This window comes from Pteronotus mesoamericanus, unplaced genomic scaffold (genome assembly GCF_021234165.1).
Source record: "Pteronotus mesoamericanus isolate MK-2021 breed Mesoamerican mustached bat unplaced genomic scaffold, CSHL_Meso_final contig_116, whole genome shotgun sequence".
In the NCBI taxonomy this organism is placed as follows: domain Eukaryota; kingdom Metazoa; phylum Chordata; class Mammalia; order Chiroptera; family Mormoopidae; genus Pteronotus; species Pteronotus mesoamericanus.
In genome coordinates, this window is record NW_026555027.1 from 77,277 (window position 1) to 94,845 (window position 17,569).

Below are 17,569 nucleotides of genomic sequence, written 5' to 3' on the forward strand. Positions count from 1 at the left end.
ATAACATTAACTATTTAAGCCTCAGAAACTTAGGTATATACATTAGAGCATGTGATAAGAGTGAAAGATAAATTCTGAAATTTGCAATTTACATTGTTTTAATAATTTTGATAATGGGCTTTAAGTCTCATGCAATTTTAAAATGTCTATATGCTGAATTTTTAGAGATGCTCTCTAGACTCGTCAAAGGTGTATAAATAAAACTTTTTTGTAGTGTTCTGAATCTCAGTCTTGTTTTGGAAAGCTTTCTCTTTAGCACATAAATAGCAACACACTTTACATGTGTATTTACAACCCTCCAATATATGTGTTCACAAGCCTCAGTGTGAAGGACGGGTGTCCCACCTTCTCACAGGTTTCACAAGACACCGGCGCCCAAACCCTGCCCTCCAATGGAAAACAATGTTCCACCTCTCCCTTTACTTTTCTACTTGGGATTTGGGTCAGAAGCCAGGGCATAGCAATACTAGAAAAGCTGAAGACAAACTCTTATTACAGAACAATTATTAAAGAAAAAGCGTGTAACTTTCACAGAGAAGTACCACAATCCTTTGGGATTATTACTGTGTCAGACAGAGACATAGGAAGAGAGAAGATTTTAATGAAGAGGTTAAGAAGAGGTAGTAGAAATTTGCTATCTGTACATCACTTACTGCTCTCTGAGCCTCAAGGCTCTTAAGGTAATAACTACAGAAAACACCCAGGAGCTGGTGCTGGGCAGGACACTGCCTGCAAACACAACTCCAGAGATCTGTAACTCCTGCAATACTTCACTCTCCACGACAATACTCTGACCACACTCATACTATTTGAATAATAACCATTGTACCCATTTGATGGTAACCAGTTCTTTTATTTAACATGAGTTGCTTTTTGCCAATTAAACATTTGTAACAGAGGTGATGAGCTGATCTTTCAGGAAACCCTGCTATTAGATAGGCTGGTATTTCCCACGGATGGAAGACCACAATAATACTGTTCCAAGTTCCAAACTTCCACAGTGTGTATTCTGGGTACAATTTCTAAAGGTAACAGTGCTTTGGCCAAACGCAGGTTTCGCCTGCTCCACTTCAGCCAGTTATACATTTCACTTGGTACAAAAATTCTTAACATGGCTGGAAAAATTAGCTCCCTTAAATCTAATTTAAAGTAACTTTGGCCAACTAAGAATAGCGAAATTCACTTACCAAATTGAAAGCTGTCTATAGCATTTTAACATTTTTGTGTTTTTCCCCCCATCTTAAGCTTCCTAAATACTCATTTTTTTACCTCTCTGTCCACAGAGGAGTAACTACCACTCTGCTTTGTGAATTAAATAATCTAATTACTTCCTATTCTCTCGAAGCCTCAACTCAGCTGAATACGAAATTCACAGACAAGTCTGCAGTTCAGATTTCACTAATACATGGTACGTCTTCCTCCCCAGCACAGTTCAGTGTCATGAATGTAATTCTCTGAATTTTACAACCCTTAATAAATGGAGGCACTGTAAAGTTAAGTTTCTACTCTTATATGCAGGATTTCAGAGCATGCTTCAAATAGCTTAAGATAAGCTATATTAATAGCTCAGTGTCATTTTTATCATTAAAATAATCTACAAATATCAGAATACTAATTAATTCTGTTGTCATTAAGTAATAAATAAGTCCTAAAACAGTGATAGGTATAAATCACTCCTCTCAATTCATCTGCCTCATTGGACTGTTCCTAGAATATAGATCAATACAATGTTTACACAAATTCCAAATCTGTAATTTAGGATTTTTCCATATTTATTTTTAAATATACAAAGAGATTAAACTATTAATATAAATATTTTCTCTCAAATATGTAATATTCATATGGAAAAGAAAAGGATTCCAAACATTTACAAAGCCATCTAAAGGCAAGTGGCCGGCTGTTCGGACCATCACACTAACCAGAGTGGTTTCCCAGGGCTGATCCTGTAGACCGGGTACTCGCTGGCCTCTCCCCGCAGCCCTGAAGGATGGAGCCAAGGCCCTGCCCTTGCTGTCCCGCAGGTGTCCTTCCAATGGGAAAGACACCTCAGAGGAAGGTCTCACGACAGAGCGGACACGTGGATTTGTTGCTAGAAGTAAACCATTTGTACTGGAAGAAAAAAAGTTCTAAATGTTAAAACAACTTTTTAAAGGTGCATTTTACATACACATTTAAAAGTATCCTTAAAATGCTACAGTAAAAAAGAGAGAATATTGAAATTCTTGCTCCTCCCATTCATCTCTACATCAACACAACTCAGCCTCACTTTCAGAGGCTGAGTACAGTCCTGCCCACCGAGGCTCAGGTGCCCAGGCCAAAGGCAGAGATGGGGATGCAGGGCTTCTGGCAGAACAATGGAACGTCAGCGTGAGGGTCTCACAGCCCTGAGCTCTGATGCCAGTTTACCCTCAGCTCCAATTTTTCAGTCTACTTCTAGATCTTACAAGACCACCTATATTTTGAATGCTGAGAGCTGTATTAGAAATACCCAATGACTAAAATGCTTTGATGTTACCATTCCTTTTTTTTTTTTTTTAAGATTTATTTATTTTTACAGAGAGGGGAAGGGAGGGAGAAAGACAGGAAGAGAAACATCAATCTGTGGTTGCCTCTCATGTGCTCCCAACTGGGGACCTGGCCTGCAATGCAGGTATGTGTCCTGGCCAGAAATAGAACCTGTGACCTTCCAGTTCATAGACGGGTGCTCAATCCACTGAGCCACATCAGCCAGCCCTGATGCTGTCATTCTTAGTAATTTACTAATTACCTCTTACAGACTTTCAAAAATCATCTTAACATGTCTCCCATTACATACAATCGAAGTTATTTTTGTTTTCTTTTCCAAATTTAGATGTCATAGATTTATAATGTACATAAAACAATAAACATTAATTTCTTTTTAGACTCACCAAGCAGGCTGAGTGGAATTTTTTCTTGCATGTTCTACAGGCTTTTTTGGGAAGAGAATAGTTGAAACCATGAATGACTGAAAAACAGATCATGCAATCTTCAACACCTTCAAAGCGTTTGTCCACATTATTTTTCCATAATGCTAAGCCTTCCATAATACTTCCATTCTGTTAACAAGAAGAAAAAAAAGAGTAAATATACACTGAAAAAAAAAATCAAATTATTTTTATTTAACTTCAAAAATTTTAAAGTTGAGATATAATTTGGAGAGAATAAATTCTGTTTCACTATATTTATATCTTTTAGTTTTATGAATGTTAGTTTTTAAAATGACCACCCAATGGAAAAAATATATAATAAAGAATATATTTTAAAAAATGACCACCCAAGTTTTAGGAATGAAATATAATCTTTCTCCAGTAAAGACAGATGAGAAAAAGGCTTCTGGACAAATACTACAAGGATTAGATAGTCTCAACTTGTGCTTGGTGAAACTCTTTTACCAATTCAATCATTTTGATTTTCTCCTAATTTTTAACTAAAATAATTAATCATCTCACTTTCGCAGCTGCTGATTTGTTCCAGCTACAAATTAGTGATTACATTTATTTTATTTTTAAGATTTTATTTACTTATTTTTAGAGAGAGGGAGAAAAAGGGAGAAACATTGCTTATATGCCCCCAACTGGGGACCAGGCCTGCAACCCAAGCATGTGTCCCAACTGGGAATCGAACTAGTGACCTTTAACTTTGCAGGCCGATACTCACTCCACTGAGCCACACTAGCCTGGGCTAAATATATTTACTTTAAAATAATTCTTCTTTAGTGTGCATTGTTCACAATGTGCAAACAAAACTAGAAAAGACTTACAGGTTGTTTAAAAGTCAAAGGTCTTTGAAAGTACTAGAATGTCTATAATCATAGAAAAAGAGTTGAAATGTTAAGAGTAAAAGTAGCTCAGAAGACATTCATTTGTCCAGCATCTTACACACAAAAAAAATTCCCTCTCAATTTCCTTAATACCATGTATTTTTCTTCTACATCATCTATAATATCAATGAAGTCAAACCAATTTTTCTCAAACATCAGAAAAAGAAAATTGTAGAGCCTTCAAGCCTGAACCAGCCTGACAGACCGAGTCACGTAGGCGGAGCACCTGTGCTCATCGCCGGCACTGCCCTGCCGGCTCCACCGCAGCAGCGAGCGGGCACCGCCGCCGGCAGCCGCGCCGCAGCCCCCGGGCGGGAAAACCCACCTGGTGGGTGAGGTAGGTGCTCAGCTGCAGCATCCAGTTCCGCCACTGCTGCACCGCCACGCCCACGCGCCGCCCGCTGCCCACGGTGATGGAGCCCAGCGGGTAGTTGGGCGGCAGCTGTATGACCAGTTCGATGACGATGTCCTCGATGGTGTAAGTAGCCATCACCTCTCGAGTAGTAGCTCGGGCTTTAACCTGCAACACACGAACGGTAATACTCGTTTTCCCAAATTTCTTTCTTTTATTCAAAAATCATTTTGATAGCTTGACTGGTAGCAGTGCAGGTTTTCATTCAAAGGAAACACAGGCAAGCACGCCCATGCGCTTGGCCGCCGCATTTCAGGAATACCGGACACAGAGCCGCCCCCCGTGTCTGCGGGGCTCCGTCCCCAGGAAGCCGCCCCCCGCCCCCCAGCCCGCGGGGCTGACCCCCGGGGCCAGCGCGCGGCCGAACCCCTGGGCGGAGGCCCGCCAAGGGCAGCGATTTGAGGACAAAGTTTGTTTTACAAGAAATACATTGCTCATAAAACAGTATATTATATTAGGTTTACCACATACTAGTAGGTTTTGAATAGAAATGAGAGAATAATTGCTCCTCATCTCCCGGGGAATCAAGCGCTGCGTACTTGGATGTCTCCCAAGTCCTTCTGGACCGCAGAGCTCTCCCGAGTTCACAGCCGGAAGTCACAGTCCGGCAGGCTCCCCCGAACCCCAGGGACGCCCTCACGAAGCTTCCGACCTTCCGTTCCCCTTCCGTTCCCCTTCCGTTCCCGCGCTAAAAGCCTCAGCGCTCCCGCCGCTCCCCCCCCCCCCCCCCGCCGGCTCGCGGGAACCTCCTCAGGAGTAAACAGGCACAGCATTTCAGGCCGTCCCCTGAGGCCCATCCCAAGCGCCTCACAGCGGGGCCTGCTCCCCCCGCGCCCGCAGGGAGACTCCGCCCAGGCCGCCTGCAGGAGCCCCGCTGTGTTCTCTGCGCCAGGCGCCCTTCCGCCAGCGAACTCCGGCTCCCCTCACGGCGGCCGCCCCGCGTGGGCGCGCCTGTGCAGTTTCTAGCGCGAAACCCGGGACCTGTCTCTCCGTCCCCGCGGCCGCCGACCCCGCGGCCGGCCCAGGGGGCGGCGTCAGGGGCTCCCCGCGCTGAAGGCGCGCTGGGCCGGACACGCGACAACCAGATGACCCCGCGGCCGCGCACACCACAGGCGGCGGGCTCCTCACCTGAAACCGCTTTCCCAGAACCACCCCCGGGAGTGCTCACCGTCATGCCGTTGAACAGCTGCGTGCTGGTCTGCACCGCGGATATTTCCTGCAGGGAGAGCACGCTGCTGACATACTTGCTCGTGAACCTGTCCACGATGTTGAAGACCCGCTTCTCGCTGCTGGTCCACCACAGCCGGACCATGGCGGGCAAGTCCTTCAGCGTCATGTGGTAGACGGCGCACGCCAGGTGCGGGATGTGCTGCGGGAGGCTCGTCGTTTCTGCGGAAAAGGCAGATTCTGAGTAACGTGTACTTCGTACATGGAATAACAGACTAATAGGGGTCTTTTCCTTAGAAAATCCCAATTCCTCAGCATGAGTGCTGAGCTCACAAAACACACACACCAAAGACACTGCGGTTCTCCAGTATTGCCTCTTCCCCACACATTTAAAATGAACCATTAGAATGGCAACAAAAAAGTAAACGATGGTCCAAACAGACACTGAAAAATCTGCCTAGAAACAGCATTTTATATTTCACATGAAAAGTCACAAATAATAGGAAACATATATTTTAAAAAGGGAAAATAAAAACAAAATCAGCCTGGCCTCCCTCACCCCCTAGCATCACTGCTTTGTCTGTGGTGGTCCTGGGACCCCCAGCTCGGCCTCAGTGCCCCACCCTTAGAGCTAAAAGGTATTTAAAAACTTATCCTTGGGGATCAATGGTGACACACTAATACTGCTAGATGCCTGTCCCCTCGGCTAAAGTCTGAGCTCCCACAGTGAAGGAAATACATTTTACTCATCTTTGTTTCCCCTACAGAACATTATCACATAACAAATACTTGTTTACAGAATAAAAGATAAGTCTCAACAAAAGAGGCTTTAAAAACATGAAATTCTTAACAAACTTACCCACAGATCTCACTGTATTTCCTGAGAGAAACATGGAAATCCTTGCACTTGGACCCACGGCTGGGGCTGTGTCCCACCATCAGGTGTGAACCTTGTGTCCAGGTTCACACACACACACACCCACCCACACCCCCAACCCCCATCACTGACCTCTAATACTCAACTGGAGCTCTTCCGTGAAGAAGGTCTTAGGTTCCTTACTGGATAGCTCAGAAGCCGTCTCTGCACAGGTCGGATTTTCTGGCATGAGCCTGAACAGGTGATAGAGCAGTTTATTTAAACTCTTTGTCTTCCGGAGGTACATCGAATACAGAGCCCGAAGCTGGTGGAAAGCAAATGTGTGTTAGTAATCCACTAAACCAAGAGAATCGATAGATAAGAACAAAACAAAGTATAACAGATAGCACAACACAACCATAAAAATTATTAACATGAGCACTGAGAATTACGTAGAAGAGTCCCACAACAGAGAGGCCATGTTCTCTCTGCAGAAGGCTGGCATCACCTTCTCTCCTCAGGAACAAGCAGACACTGTCACTATCCCCTCATGGTGTGACGTGTTGCTGCCAACATCCTCCTGAAACTGCCTCCCTATTCACACAGTCACCTCCCCTGGGGTCTCGTTCACCATCCCATCTTCCACACATTCCTTAGACACCACAGTACTTCATCCTTCAAAATCGTGCCTAAAACTACCTTGTTTTCTTGGCCAATCCACCCTATAAAAAACACTCCATCCTCCCTTCAGGACAGAGTGCGCCACCCAGTACTTCAAAATGTCGTTTTATAAATCAGGAAATTTCAACAAACATATGGATTTCTGGTTTCTTTCTTAAACTACGAAAACCTGGCCCTACTGCGTGCACTGTGGGCCCCTGGGAGGCCCGGACTTTAGAGCGCTTGTCCCTCGGTGACACTGTGGTTTTCATGGGCTCACACAGATACTTCAACTCTTTGTACCTGTTTTTCTGTGATTTCTCCCAGCTCCTCACAGTACAAAGGCACCATTTTCCAAATACCATGTGTGCTCAAATACAAGGATCAAGCCGTGGGATTTGGAATTCTTAAAATATCTTGATTGATGTACTTTTACAATGGAGAATTCTGACAGATAGTACCTTTACCAAGAAACCAAACTCGGGGTTCCCAAAAAAAAGGATATAATGACACTCTGCGCCCCACCGAGGTAAGACAATGAGGACACTTCACAAGGCAACAGCACACCTGTGGAAAACTAGCCAGCATTTAATCATGAGGTGACAGTCAGAAAGATCCAGACTGTAAGACAGTCTTACAGAACCAATGACCTGCTGAGTGACAACAAGGAGAAGAAAGATGGGGAGTTACAGGCTAAGGAAACACACGATGGTCCTTGACTAAATCCTCCACAGAGAGGAAAAGAAAACTGCAAAGGACGTGGACTTAGAAATGTGAATGCAAATTAGTGTCATTGCATCCAATAATCTGGAGTGTAATAAATTATATTACAATTATGTATAAACGCACCCTTGTTCTCAGGAGATACATGTTTAAAGACTTTTGAGAAAGCATCATGGTATCTTCAACTTACTTTCAAACAGATCAGCAGGAAAAAAGTTAATATGGAGAAAGCATGCAAATGTTACAAATGTGTGACTGCAGGAAAAGGGTATGTGACTTCACTGAATTATTCTTTCAACTTCTCTATAACTTTGACATTTTTCTAAATAGAAAGTAGAAAGAAAAGGAGAATTTTAAAAAATCATATATCTCAAATGAGCTTTTAAAAACATTTATATTTACCTAACAATCCCACTCCTTGGTGTACAACACAAGAGAAAACATGTCCACACAGAAATTTATACATGAATGTTCACAGTGGCTTCATTCACAATCACCAATAAATGAAAGCAACCTCAGTATTCATTAATGGATGAACATGTTACATTCACTTTGTGGCATATAAATAACATGTGATGATGCTGTTCAGCCATAAAAAGGAATTCAGTACTGACACATGCTGCAACATGAATGGACCTTGAAAACACTATGCTAAGTGAAATACACCAGATGCAAAAGGCCACATGTGGGAAATGTCCACAATTGGCAATTCCAGAGACAGAACACAGATTAGTAGTTACCAGGGGCTGGAGGGTTTGAGAGGAAATGGGAAGTGATTACAAATGAGTGAGGGTTTCCTTTCTGAGTGTTAAAAACAGTTCTAAAATTACACAGTGCTGACAGTTGCACAAATTCTGTGAATATATTAGAAACACCTAACTATACATTTCAAGCAAGTAAATTTGATGGTACATGGAATACACCTCAGTAAAGCAATCACACACACGGCTTTGGATTTAGTTCAATCTGACTTGCTAGGAGTTTTTTGAAAAGGAAGTTAAAAATAACCCAGATTTAGGACCAATTAAAGTTTACTTTTTTAAAAATCCTGTTACAGGATTCACCTAGATTTCATTTACAGGACCTGCCAAATTAGTGTTTTCGGCGCATTGCTCTGGCTCTGGGCTCAGCTCGGGCTCCGTGTGACCCTTTGTCCCCCACCCTTCCACACTCTGGTTTAATGAATAAGATGGAACAGGACCACTTTTCAAATTTCTGAATACATAATGACAAGACCAAAATTCCTATACTTACTGGCCTCAATTTCCTGCAAGTTTTTTTGACATCAACAATATTTTAAGAAACAAATGCAGCAGACTTGTGCAGCCACTGTGGAAAAGTGTGGAATTTTAATTTTTTTTCTCAAAAAATTAAAAATGGAACTCTCTTTTGACCCAGTGATTTTGTTGCTGGGAGTATACCCTAAGAATCCCAAAATACCAATTCAAAAGAACCTACGTACTCCAATGTTCATAGCAGAATTATTTATAATAGCCAAGGACTGGAAACAGCCTAAGTGCCCATCACTAGATCAAAAACCTATGGCATTTATGCCATGGAATATTATGCAGCAGAAAGAATGAAGGAACTCCTACCCTTAGCAACAGCTTTGATGGAACCGGAGACTATTATGCTAAGTGAAATAAGCCAGTCAGTGAAAGACAAGTACCATATGATCTCACTTATAAGAGGAATCTAATGAGCAAAATAAACTAACAACCAAAATAGAACCAGTAACATGGAAACAAGGAACGGAGACAGTGGCTGGGAGTTGGATCTGGACGACAGGGGCGGGGCGGGGCGGGGCGGGGCGGGGCGGGGGATGGCGTGGTATGGGGGAAGGAAGGGGAAGGGACTAGTTAAAGAACATGTATGAATGACCCATGGACATGGACAGCAGCGGGGGATTGACTGTGGGAGCAGGGGGTGGGCTGAGAGGAGGAAGGCAAAGGGGAAAACCTGGGACACCTGTAATAGAACAATAAAAATAAATGCTAAAAAGAAAAAAAGGAAACAAACAAATGTAAAAGCCCAACAGCGAGCTCTTGAAGTTTATCATCAGCAAATAAAACTAGCTCAAGTCACCCTGCAAGCCTGGAGAGAAACAAAGGGTTTCCACACCTAGATCTTGCTGTCTCCTTAACCTGACTTTCCCCTCACAGCTGTGAATGCAAACATGCACATGCTGACATATTTGTACCAAGACATGGGTTATTCCCAACAATATAACTGTAACTTAAGCATTCTGAAAAATCACTTCAGAAATGAACACCATACACTTTCAATATGAAATGATAAAAGAAGTCTTTTGATATTGACCTGTCAAAGAAGCCACATACTTTATTAAATGGATTTGATCAAAGCTTGATGGAAATTTTTAAAGTCAGTGTCTGCCTAAAAGAATTAAAAAAAATTTTTTTCCAAGCTTCTTTCTTAAACATGAGGCAACAGAGATGTCTGGTGACTGCAGAAGAGTTGGGGCAAATTATTACAGGATATTTTCACCATTTAGGGATAATAGCTTAAATTACATATGTAAAGTAATACTTTGTAGATCTTTCTCTAAATCCTGATTTTTAAATAAGTTAAATTTCCTTAAGACAAAACTGTCAAAAGCTGTCCCATACTTACTGACCTGAGATGAAGAAGCTTTGAAGAAGGTAAGTATTAATTTCCAGGTGAGGAGGTATCCCAGAACGTAGCAGAAGTCTTCACTCAGCGGCTTAATCGTAACTATCTGTCCCACTGGAACACACCCCAGAACACTGTCGAGCAGGTCCTCCTGAGTGCTGAGCAGGGACATCAGCGCCACTGGAGGGGACCTAAGAATGAGGAATCTCCACAGTCATCCTCACAACTCACACCCTTAACAAACAACAGCAGGTACAAACCCCAAACAGGCTGGAGAAAATCTTTCTCTATTTTCCAAACACCACTTAAAAGCCTCCCTTTATAAATTCAACTTTAATTCCTAATTTCAAATAATGGTAATTACAGAACCCGAAAGACAAAATATGTAAATATGTATGATTTATACATGAAAATATATGTATTATATATTATACTTATATATAAAGTATATAATATGTAATACATTGGAATATAATACACGTTACATATAAAATGCTTTTAAATATGTAAATTTTAAAAGTATATATTAAAAAGTATGTAACATGCTATAACAATTTAGACTCTAGAAGTTACCACTTAAAATCCCTTTTAGAAAACATCTATTTCAACTTCCTGTTTTATAGATGAAAAAAAAAATCACACACCCAGACAAGCTAAAAGGACTACAGTCCCTCAGCTAACGGGGACGAGGGCTGCCGCGTCCCACCAGGTCCTTCATCCTGCAACGGTGCAGAGACTGTACGACTCTGTCTTCTCAGGAAATGTAACGTTCACATTAATTCACGACAGGGCAAACTAACGTGGTCTTCACTGAACTACGCACTCATCAACACTTTCAGGTGAACCTCAGAGGCTCTCAGCAAGTGAACCCCTGGTGGCTGGGAATCCTGAGTTCTGCTCTCCTTTCACCTGTGTTCCTCTCCCTGAGGCTTCCTCCTCCCCCAGCCCCGATGCCAGGGTCTGCCAGCTCCTGCATGCAGGTGTTCTCCCCCAACACCACCCTGCCACGCACCAGCCTCTCTCTCTTCCATGCAGCAGTCACTAGGTTGCACAAGCACTGCTCCCTTGCCACACCGCCTGCACGCACGTTACGAATTCTGGAACAGTCTCTCTTCCCGTTTGCTTCTGTGTACAATTTTTTCTGCATACTAGTACCATAATCAGCCAGTGATATCCCATCTTCTACCAAATAATGCCCAAATCCTAAAAAATGTCATTTGTACCCTTCTAGCTTCGTCTTCCGCTCCGCCTCCCCTTCCCCGCTGACTCCACACATTCATTCATTTATTCTTCCACGAATGAGCACACTCATGAGTCTGTTCTAGGCTGGAGCCACCCTGGGAGCTATGCATAACTGAGAATAAGAGACAAAAATCTCTGCTGTCACACAGCTTAGCGTCCCCATGGAAGAAGACAAAGACGATGAAAATACAAGTTACGTGGTAACTACTCAACATTCGCAGCACATCCTGAACGTCTGTGCCACCGCGCCTTTGTGCGAGGCGTCCCCCTCACCTGGGTGGTCTTCTGGCCCTGCCGGCACACTGCCTCACCTGGAGGGCCCAGCACCAGTGTCTCTTCTGCAAGAGAAGCCTTCCCATCCTGGTGCACAGCAGGGTGGGCCGATAACATGCTACCCATCCTTTTTCTCAGCACCTGTCAAATACTGTCCGCTACTACAGGTAATACTCTCTACCTTAGATTGCAAGCTCCTTAAAAAAAAGAACATCTATTAAACACTGTATTCTCCTCTCAGCATCTAATCACTAGTTTGCACAAAAAAGGGTGCTCCATTGATACATTTAACCACAAAAGCTACCACATGAACCAAAAGAATTCTTTACTAAAGTGTAGCAAACTGAAAATAGGACTTAGGAGCAATTAAGATGCAAGAGAACCAATCCTGTTTGGGTGAACTCTAGGATGCACTGACATCCTACAGGAGACTGGGGAAAAGCGTACTCCGTGCTTAGAGCCTCTGCATCACCCCAGTCTCCTGAGGTCACTATAGTTGAGACAGCCTATGAAAACGTAGTAAAACAAACTATTAAAAATCTTACAGGGCTGGCTCTTCCTCTTCATCTCCATCTGACTTTAGATTATCCTGATCGTATTGTGGTAATTCTGGCATCAATCTGGAAATCAGAACAGTATTTTAAATGATTTTATTTTAAATTGTTAAAAATTTATGCTTAAGAGCAGAAATACCAATACTTATCTATTAATGAACATATTTTTTAATGTTTTCTGAAACAACTACCTATGGCTAGGACTATCTGACTGTAAATTCTGGATGGAGAACAGTGAACCAAAAGATCAAAAACTTCGCATTGCTTGTCATTAAAAAATGCATTGTCAAGTTTACTTTGTTTTTCTGTTTTTTTGTTTAACTTTGACACTTTCAATGATGAAGAATTAGAACTAAACAGACATTCTATTTCTCAGAGCACCATAATGCTGACTGGGAATCCATACTTGTAGAGCATGTGATAGGCAGCGATTTGCACGGGCCGCGCTCTGAAGAGGAGTAATGGGGCCAATGTACTCAGTAAAGTCTGGAGGTGCTCCGGCAAGCTCGCTTTTGGCCCAGCAACTGATCTTGCAGGGAGCTTGTGACTCAGCAGCTGATCCTTTGTGATATGTGTTAATGTTTCACACATGGGCTTCAGCATTGCATTCTGAAAGGATGTTTCAGATGTATCTTTGCTTTGTCCTGATGGTAACAAAAAGGAAAAAAGGTTATATCCCACAACAAAATGAGCAATACAGCTTGAATGACTCACAGATAATCAGATGTTATTAAAGAAAATGAAATAACTGGACAGGCATTAACCCACTGCAACTACAAACATGAGCTGAATATCAAATCATCTGAACTGTTCAATGACTTCTGGCATCTCATTCTTAAAAATGACAGAGAGGTTCCAGTTACAAATGATCTATCTGCATTGTCTGAGTTGCTGTTACTTTAATTTGCAAAGGCCTTCGATGCCTTGCCATTTTTCAACTCTTATCATGAACCGAGCCCATAATACTCCTGAGCAGCCTGGCTTTCTCTCCAGTCCTTTCTTTGACTATTCTATACCATTTGACCTAAACGTCCAAAGATGTTTTGAATGTTTTGACAAGTCATTATTAATGAATATCCCTTTTTTACTTGCCTGTAACAGTAACCAAAAGAGGTAAAAGCAAACTGTGGATGCCTTGGGAAAAAAACTCTTTCCATTCACTGATTAGATTTCCTGGGAGGTGGCCCATGGTATCTGCAGTTGCAGAATCAAAAAAAACGCTGAGCTCACAGGCCAGATCACAGCTGACACAGGCAAACAACTGGACCAGGGGGACACAGCACAGCGCATGGTTCTCGCTCGTTGTCTGAAGAAAGCGAAAGTTACACAGGTCAGCGGACCTCCGCCAGAGAATCAAAAATCAACAATCAAAAATCCCCCTCGTTTCTCTAAATTTTAAAATAAAAAGCAGCTGAAATATAAATACATACATACATACATACATACAGTCTCAGGAGACATTTATATAATTTACATCAAAATAACTTTTTTCAAAATTAAATACTACAAGTTAGAATCTACCTATTCTGAAATGCTTTTTATTTCTAAAACTACAAAAGAAAATCATACCAATTACCAGTTACCAAGTGAAATACATTAAAAACACATTTATAATCTTCTCAGGAGCCCTAGTAATCAGGCATTATTAAATTACTTTAAAATACAGAAACTGAGGTTCAACTAGGTCAAGTTTAGAACCCCAATCGCACAGCACCTCGGCAAGAGCAGGCGGAACTGAGATTCAGGCCAATTCAGGCGGACTCGGCCAGCCCCGGGGGCTGCGCGGGAGCCGGTGGCCGGGACACGCCAGCTGCTCTGGGCTCTGAGAGCACTCGTTTCCCTCCGAACCTGCTCGATCTCTGGGGCGTTACTGTGGCAACAGTGACACCTGCGCCTGAAGTTAGAAACAAAAAGTCCAAAAAACTGGCCATGGGAAGACTGGGCCTAGTGGGCCGTGCGGCAGGTGTCACGTCAGACGAGCGGACGTGAGCTCAGTGGCATTTGGGAGGCTGGGCCAGAGTGACACTGGCGAGGAGCGCACACACACAGAGGCGCTGATGACAATCGTTAGGTTGCATGGCTGGCCCACAGCTATGGACCTAGATACGCACGGAGACCCGGGAGCAGCCACGAGATGCCAGGTGAACTCACCTCCAGCCAGGCCAGCATGGAGCACATGATGAAGTCCCACTCGCTCTCGGCCAGAGGAGGAGAGCAGCACTTGAGAAACAGGGAGAGGAATCGCATTATTTCTGTATTCACTCCAAGGATCTCTGGACTCACTTCTGAGAGGTTACTGGGACAGAGACAAAGGCAAAGTGAACAAAAAGCATGAAAGAATTACAAAGACATTGTATTAGAAATATTCCATTTTAAATCTTACATACTTTAAAAAAGAGTGACTTAAGGGTCTACCATCCTACTACCTACAAAGTGTGACTGTAAAATACTCTATGTCCAGGTTGTATACAGAGAGGCAAACACAGAAGTATCACCTACCAACTGAAGAGAAAGATATCTTCATGGTCTTTCTTCCAGCATATCAGGGTTTTCAGTATACCGTGTAAGAGCTCTCCATCATCTATGCTTCTGGTTTGCAGACAAGAATTTAAAATGGCAAGATGTCCAAAACCTCCTATAGTAAAATTCAAAATGAAAATTAAAACATTTTGCCCTGGCTGATGGGGCTCAGTGGATTGAGCGCTGGCCTGTGAACCAAAAGGTCGCCAGTTTGATTCCCAGTTAGGGCACAGGCCTGGGTTGCAGGCCAGGTCCCCAGTGCGGGTGGCACATGGGAGGCAACCACACGTTGATGTTTCTCTCCCTCTCTTTCCCCCTCCCTTCCCCTCTCTAAAAGTAAATAAATAAAATCTTTTAAAAACAAAAAAAATTATAAAATTTTTCATTGTACTGCTACTAAAAAAGAAAGTCTCCTTTGAGGTAGATCAAAACTTTCCTGAGAAGTGCCAGGGGTTGAGGAGGTGTTAGGAGCACCGACCCCCATGCACTTGGAAATCTGCATGTAATTTGGGGGAGATGACTCCCCCAAAGCTTCCATCATCTCTCTTTATCTGTGGGGAACCAGTTCCAAAATGCCCCACCCTTTGACACCAAAATCTGTAGATGCTCAAGCCCCTTATACAAAGTCACCTAGAACAACGGCCCTCCACACTGCAGGTTCCCAACTGCAGATGGAAAATACCAGGGTACACAAGGGGGAAGGTGAATTTATTGGAAAAAACCCGGGCATGAGTGGACCCATGCAGCTCAAATCCATGCTGTTCAAGGGCTGAATGTGTAATGCCTTTATTCTTCCTTTACAGGCAGAGAAAGGACTGTTTTGTTTTTTTTTTGTTAAATCTTGCTGGCTACGTAGAACAGACTCAGGTAGAGGGTAGGCAAAAGCAGTTTACAGTTGTTGTATAGAAAATATAATAATTACTAATACAATAAAGTGTTTCATGTACTCACAATTGTAAACCTACTCATGCCTACCCCTGAATAACCAGAAATAACTGATTTTCCAACAACTAACCATATTTGTTAGCTAATTGTTATATCAGTGTGGCTGAAAGAAGAAAACTGGTTGTCAAACATCAAAAACGTGTGCCCCCTGCAGTGTCCCTCTTGCAGGGCCCTACACAGGGGCCCGACACTGCCGCCCGCCCCTGCCCGACCTCGCCCCTGCCCGACCTCTCGGCCACCCTCTGTGCAGCCTGTGCCGAAGAAATCACCTGCTCCTGTCGGGTTCCGTTCCCCTCCCCCTCCCCTCCCCTCCCCCCTCCCCCCCCCCCCCCTCCCCGCAGCGGGGTCACCTGCTTCCTGCTCCAGACCCACCCCCCACCCGGAAGGCTATTTCTTCGCCCTGGCGAGCCCTGGGTGCCAGCGTGGCAATGCCTGCAATGCTGGCTGATGGCGCAGCTTCCTCCCTCACTTCAACTTCTACTGCCCCTTCATGAAGCCTACAATGCAGTTCCCGCTCCTCAAGTGGCCCGGCCTGAAGAGACCTGAAGCTCATCGGTCTGGATCGTACGCGGGTCCCAACCCCGTACTGGCATCTGCACTCTGCCACCTGGCCTGACCTTGTCTCAGAAGAAAGTCACCACCTATGAGAAGGACACCTCCCAACAGACATCTTCCAATGGCGTTCAAGGTCCCCCGCTCTTGCCTCCCTCCTCTGCTCCTGGGAACTTGCCCCGATTGCTCTGTCTCCACTTTCCATCCCTCCTCCCCACCACATGTACTTCCCCATGACCTCCAGTACTCATCTTCTTTCTACCACCCTCTCAGCAGACCCCGGACTAGGCGGTTCGCCCCCACCTTCTCAGCCCGAGTCTCTCCAGCAATGCCAACTCCAACGCCCATTCTCAGCCCCGAATCTTATGTAACCTTCTGCAGCATTTAACACAGGCGATGGGCATTACTTCAAATTCCTCCTTTGATTCTCTTTTATCTTTTGTCCTTATTCTCCAGGCTCCACCCCTCCCATATACCCTTTAAATTCTGTGCTCATGTCCCCTTGGTATTGTGTCTGGACAAGCCCACCCTCATTTACAGACGTCACACCACCGACAACTGGACCTTGACAGCAGCATCACTACCCAGCCAAGAGCGTGAGGCTAACTCAAAGGCTCCATTCGAGTACTTACTCCACAGGCACCTTCATCTCATGCGTTTAGAACGTAGCTCCCCGTATGCTCCTTCCCCATCCTCCCAATCCTCAGGTGTCCTATGGAATTTCCTGCAAGGGCTAATGGCGCTTCCATCTCCCCAGTATGGGACATAGTCCCAGAGCCCCTTCAATTCTAGGCCCTAAAGCTCTCATTTTCATATCCTCTCTGCCATCTAGGCCTTGATTTACACTCTCTTTACCGCTCATTAAGACTAATCTAGTAGCTTCCTACCTCGTCTTCTTCCCCCAGTCTCACGTCTCACGTCCACCTTGGGCAGTTGTCAAAGGAGGCTTTCTAAGGTAAACGTGCTACTCTCTTACCTAATATGGTCCAACAGCTCTACAACTTCAAGTCCAAACTCAGCCTACAATCTAGGCCTTAGGATCCATTCCCTCCCATCTCAGAACCCGTCTTCTTGGGCCATGAACCTTCGACCTTTGATGCCAGTTAAACTGAGCTATCTGCACTCTGTCCTTCCTGAACTATGGGACCTACAGAAGATGACCCTTCAACATTCAGCCAAAACATTTCTCTTTC

The 17,569-nt window shown here is 43.9% G+C and overlaps 1 protein-coding gene across 1 annotated transcript in view; it reads right to left on the minus strand.

The window, feature by feature from the left end:
• Nucleotides 1-302: 302 nt before the first annotated feature.
• Nucleotides 303-17,569, minus strand: part of LTN1 (listerin E3 ubiquitin protein ligase 1) — a 46,468-nt gene continuing 29,201 nt past the window's right edge. The window contains exons 20-30 of the mRNA XM_054577716.1: nucleotides 14,859-14,994; nucleotides 14,511-14,655; nucleotides 13,452-13,665; nucleotides 12,766-13,003; nucleotides 12,351-12,425; nucleotides 10,295-10,481; nucleotides 6,430-6,601; nucleotides 5,422-5,642; nucleotides 4,167-4,361; nucleotides 2,910-3,077; nucleotides 303-2,109 (exon numbers count right to left, since the gene is read on the minus strand). Of these exons, the coding sequence (XP_054433691.1) occupies nucleotides 2,047-2,109; nucleotides 2,910-3,077; nucleotides 4,167-4,361; nucleotides 5,422-5,642; nucleotides 6,430-6,601; nucleotides 10,295-10,481; nucleotides 12,351-12,425; nucleotides 12,766-13,003; nucleotides 13,452-13,665; nucleotides 14,511-14,655; nucleotides 14,859-14,994 (1,814 nt within the window). The 3' untranslated portion in view covers nucleotides 303-2,046. The remainder of the gene's footprint in view (nucleotides 2,110-2,909; nucleotides 3,078-4,166; nucleotides 4,362-5,421; nucleotides 5,643-6,429; nucleotides 6,602-10,294; nucleotides 10,482-12,350; nucleotides 12,426-12,765; nucleotides 13,004-13,451; nucleotides 13,666-14,510; nucleotides 14,656-14,858; nucleotides 14,995-17,569) is intronic.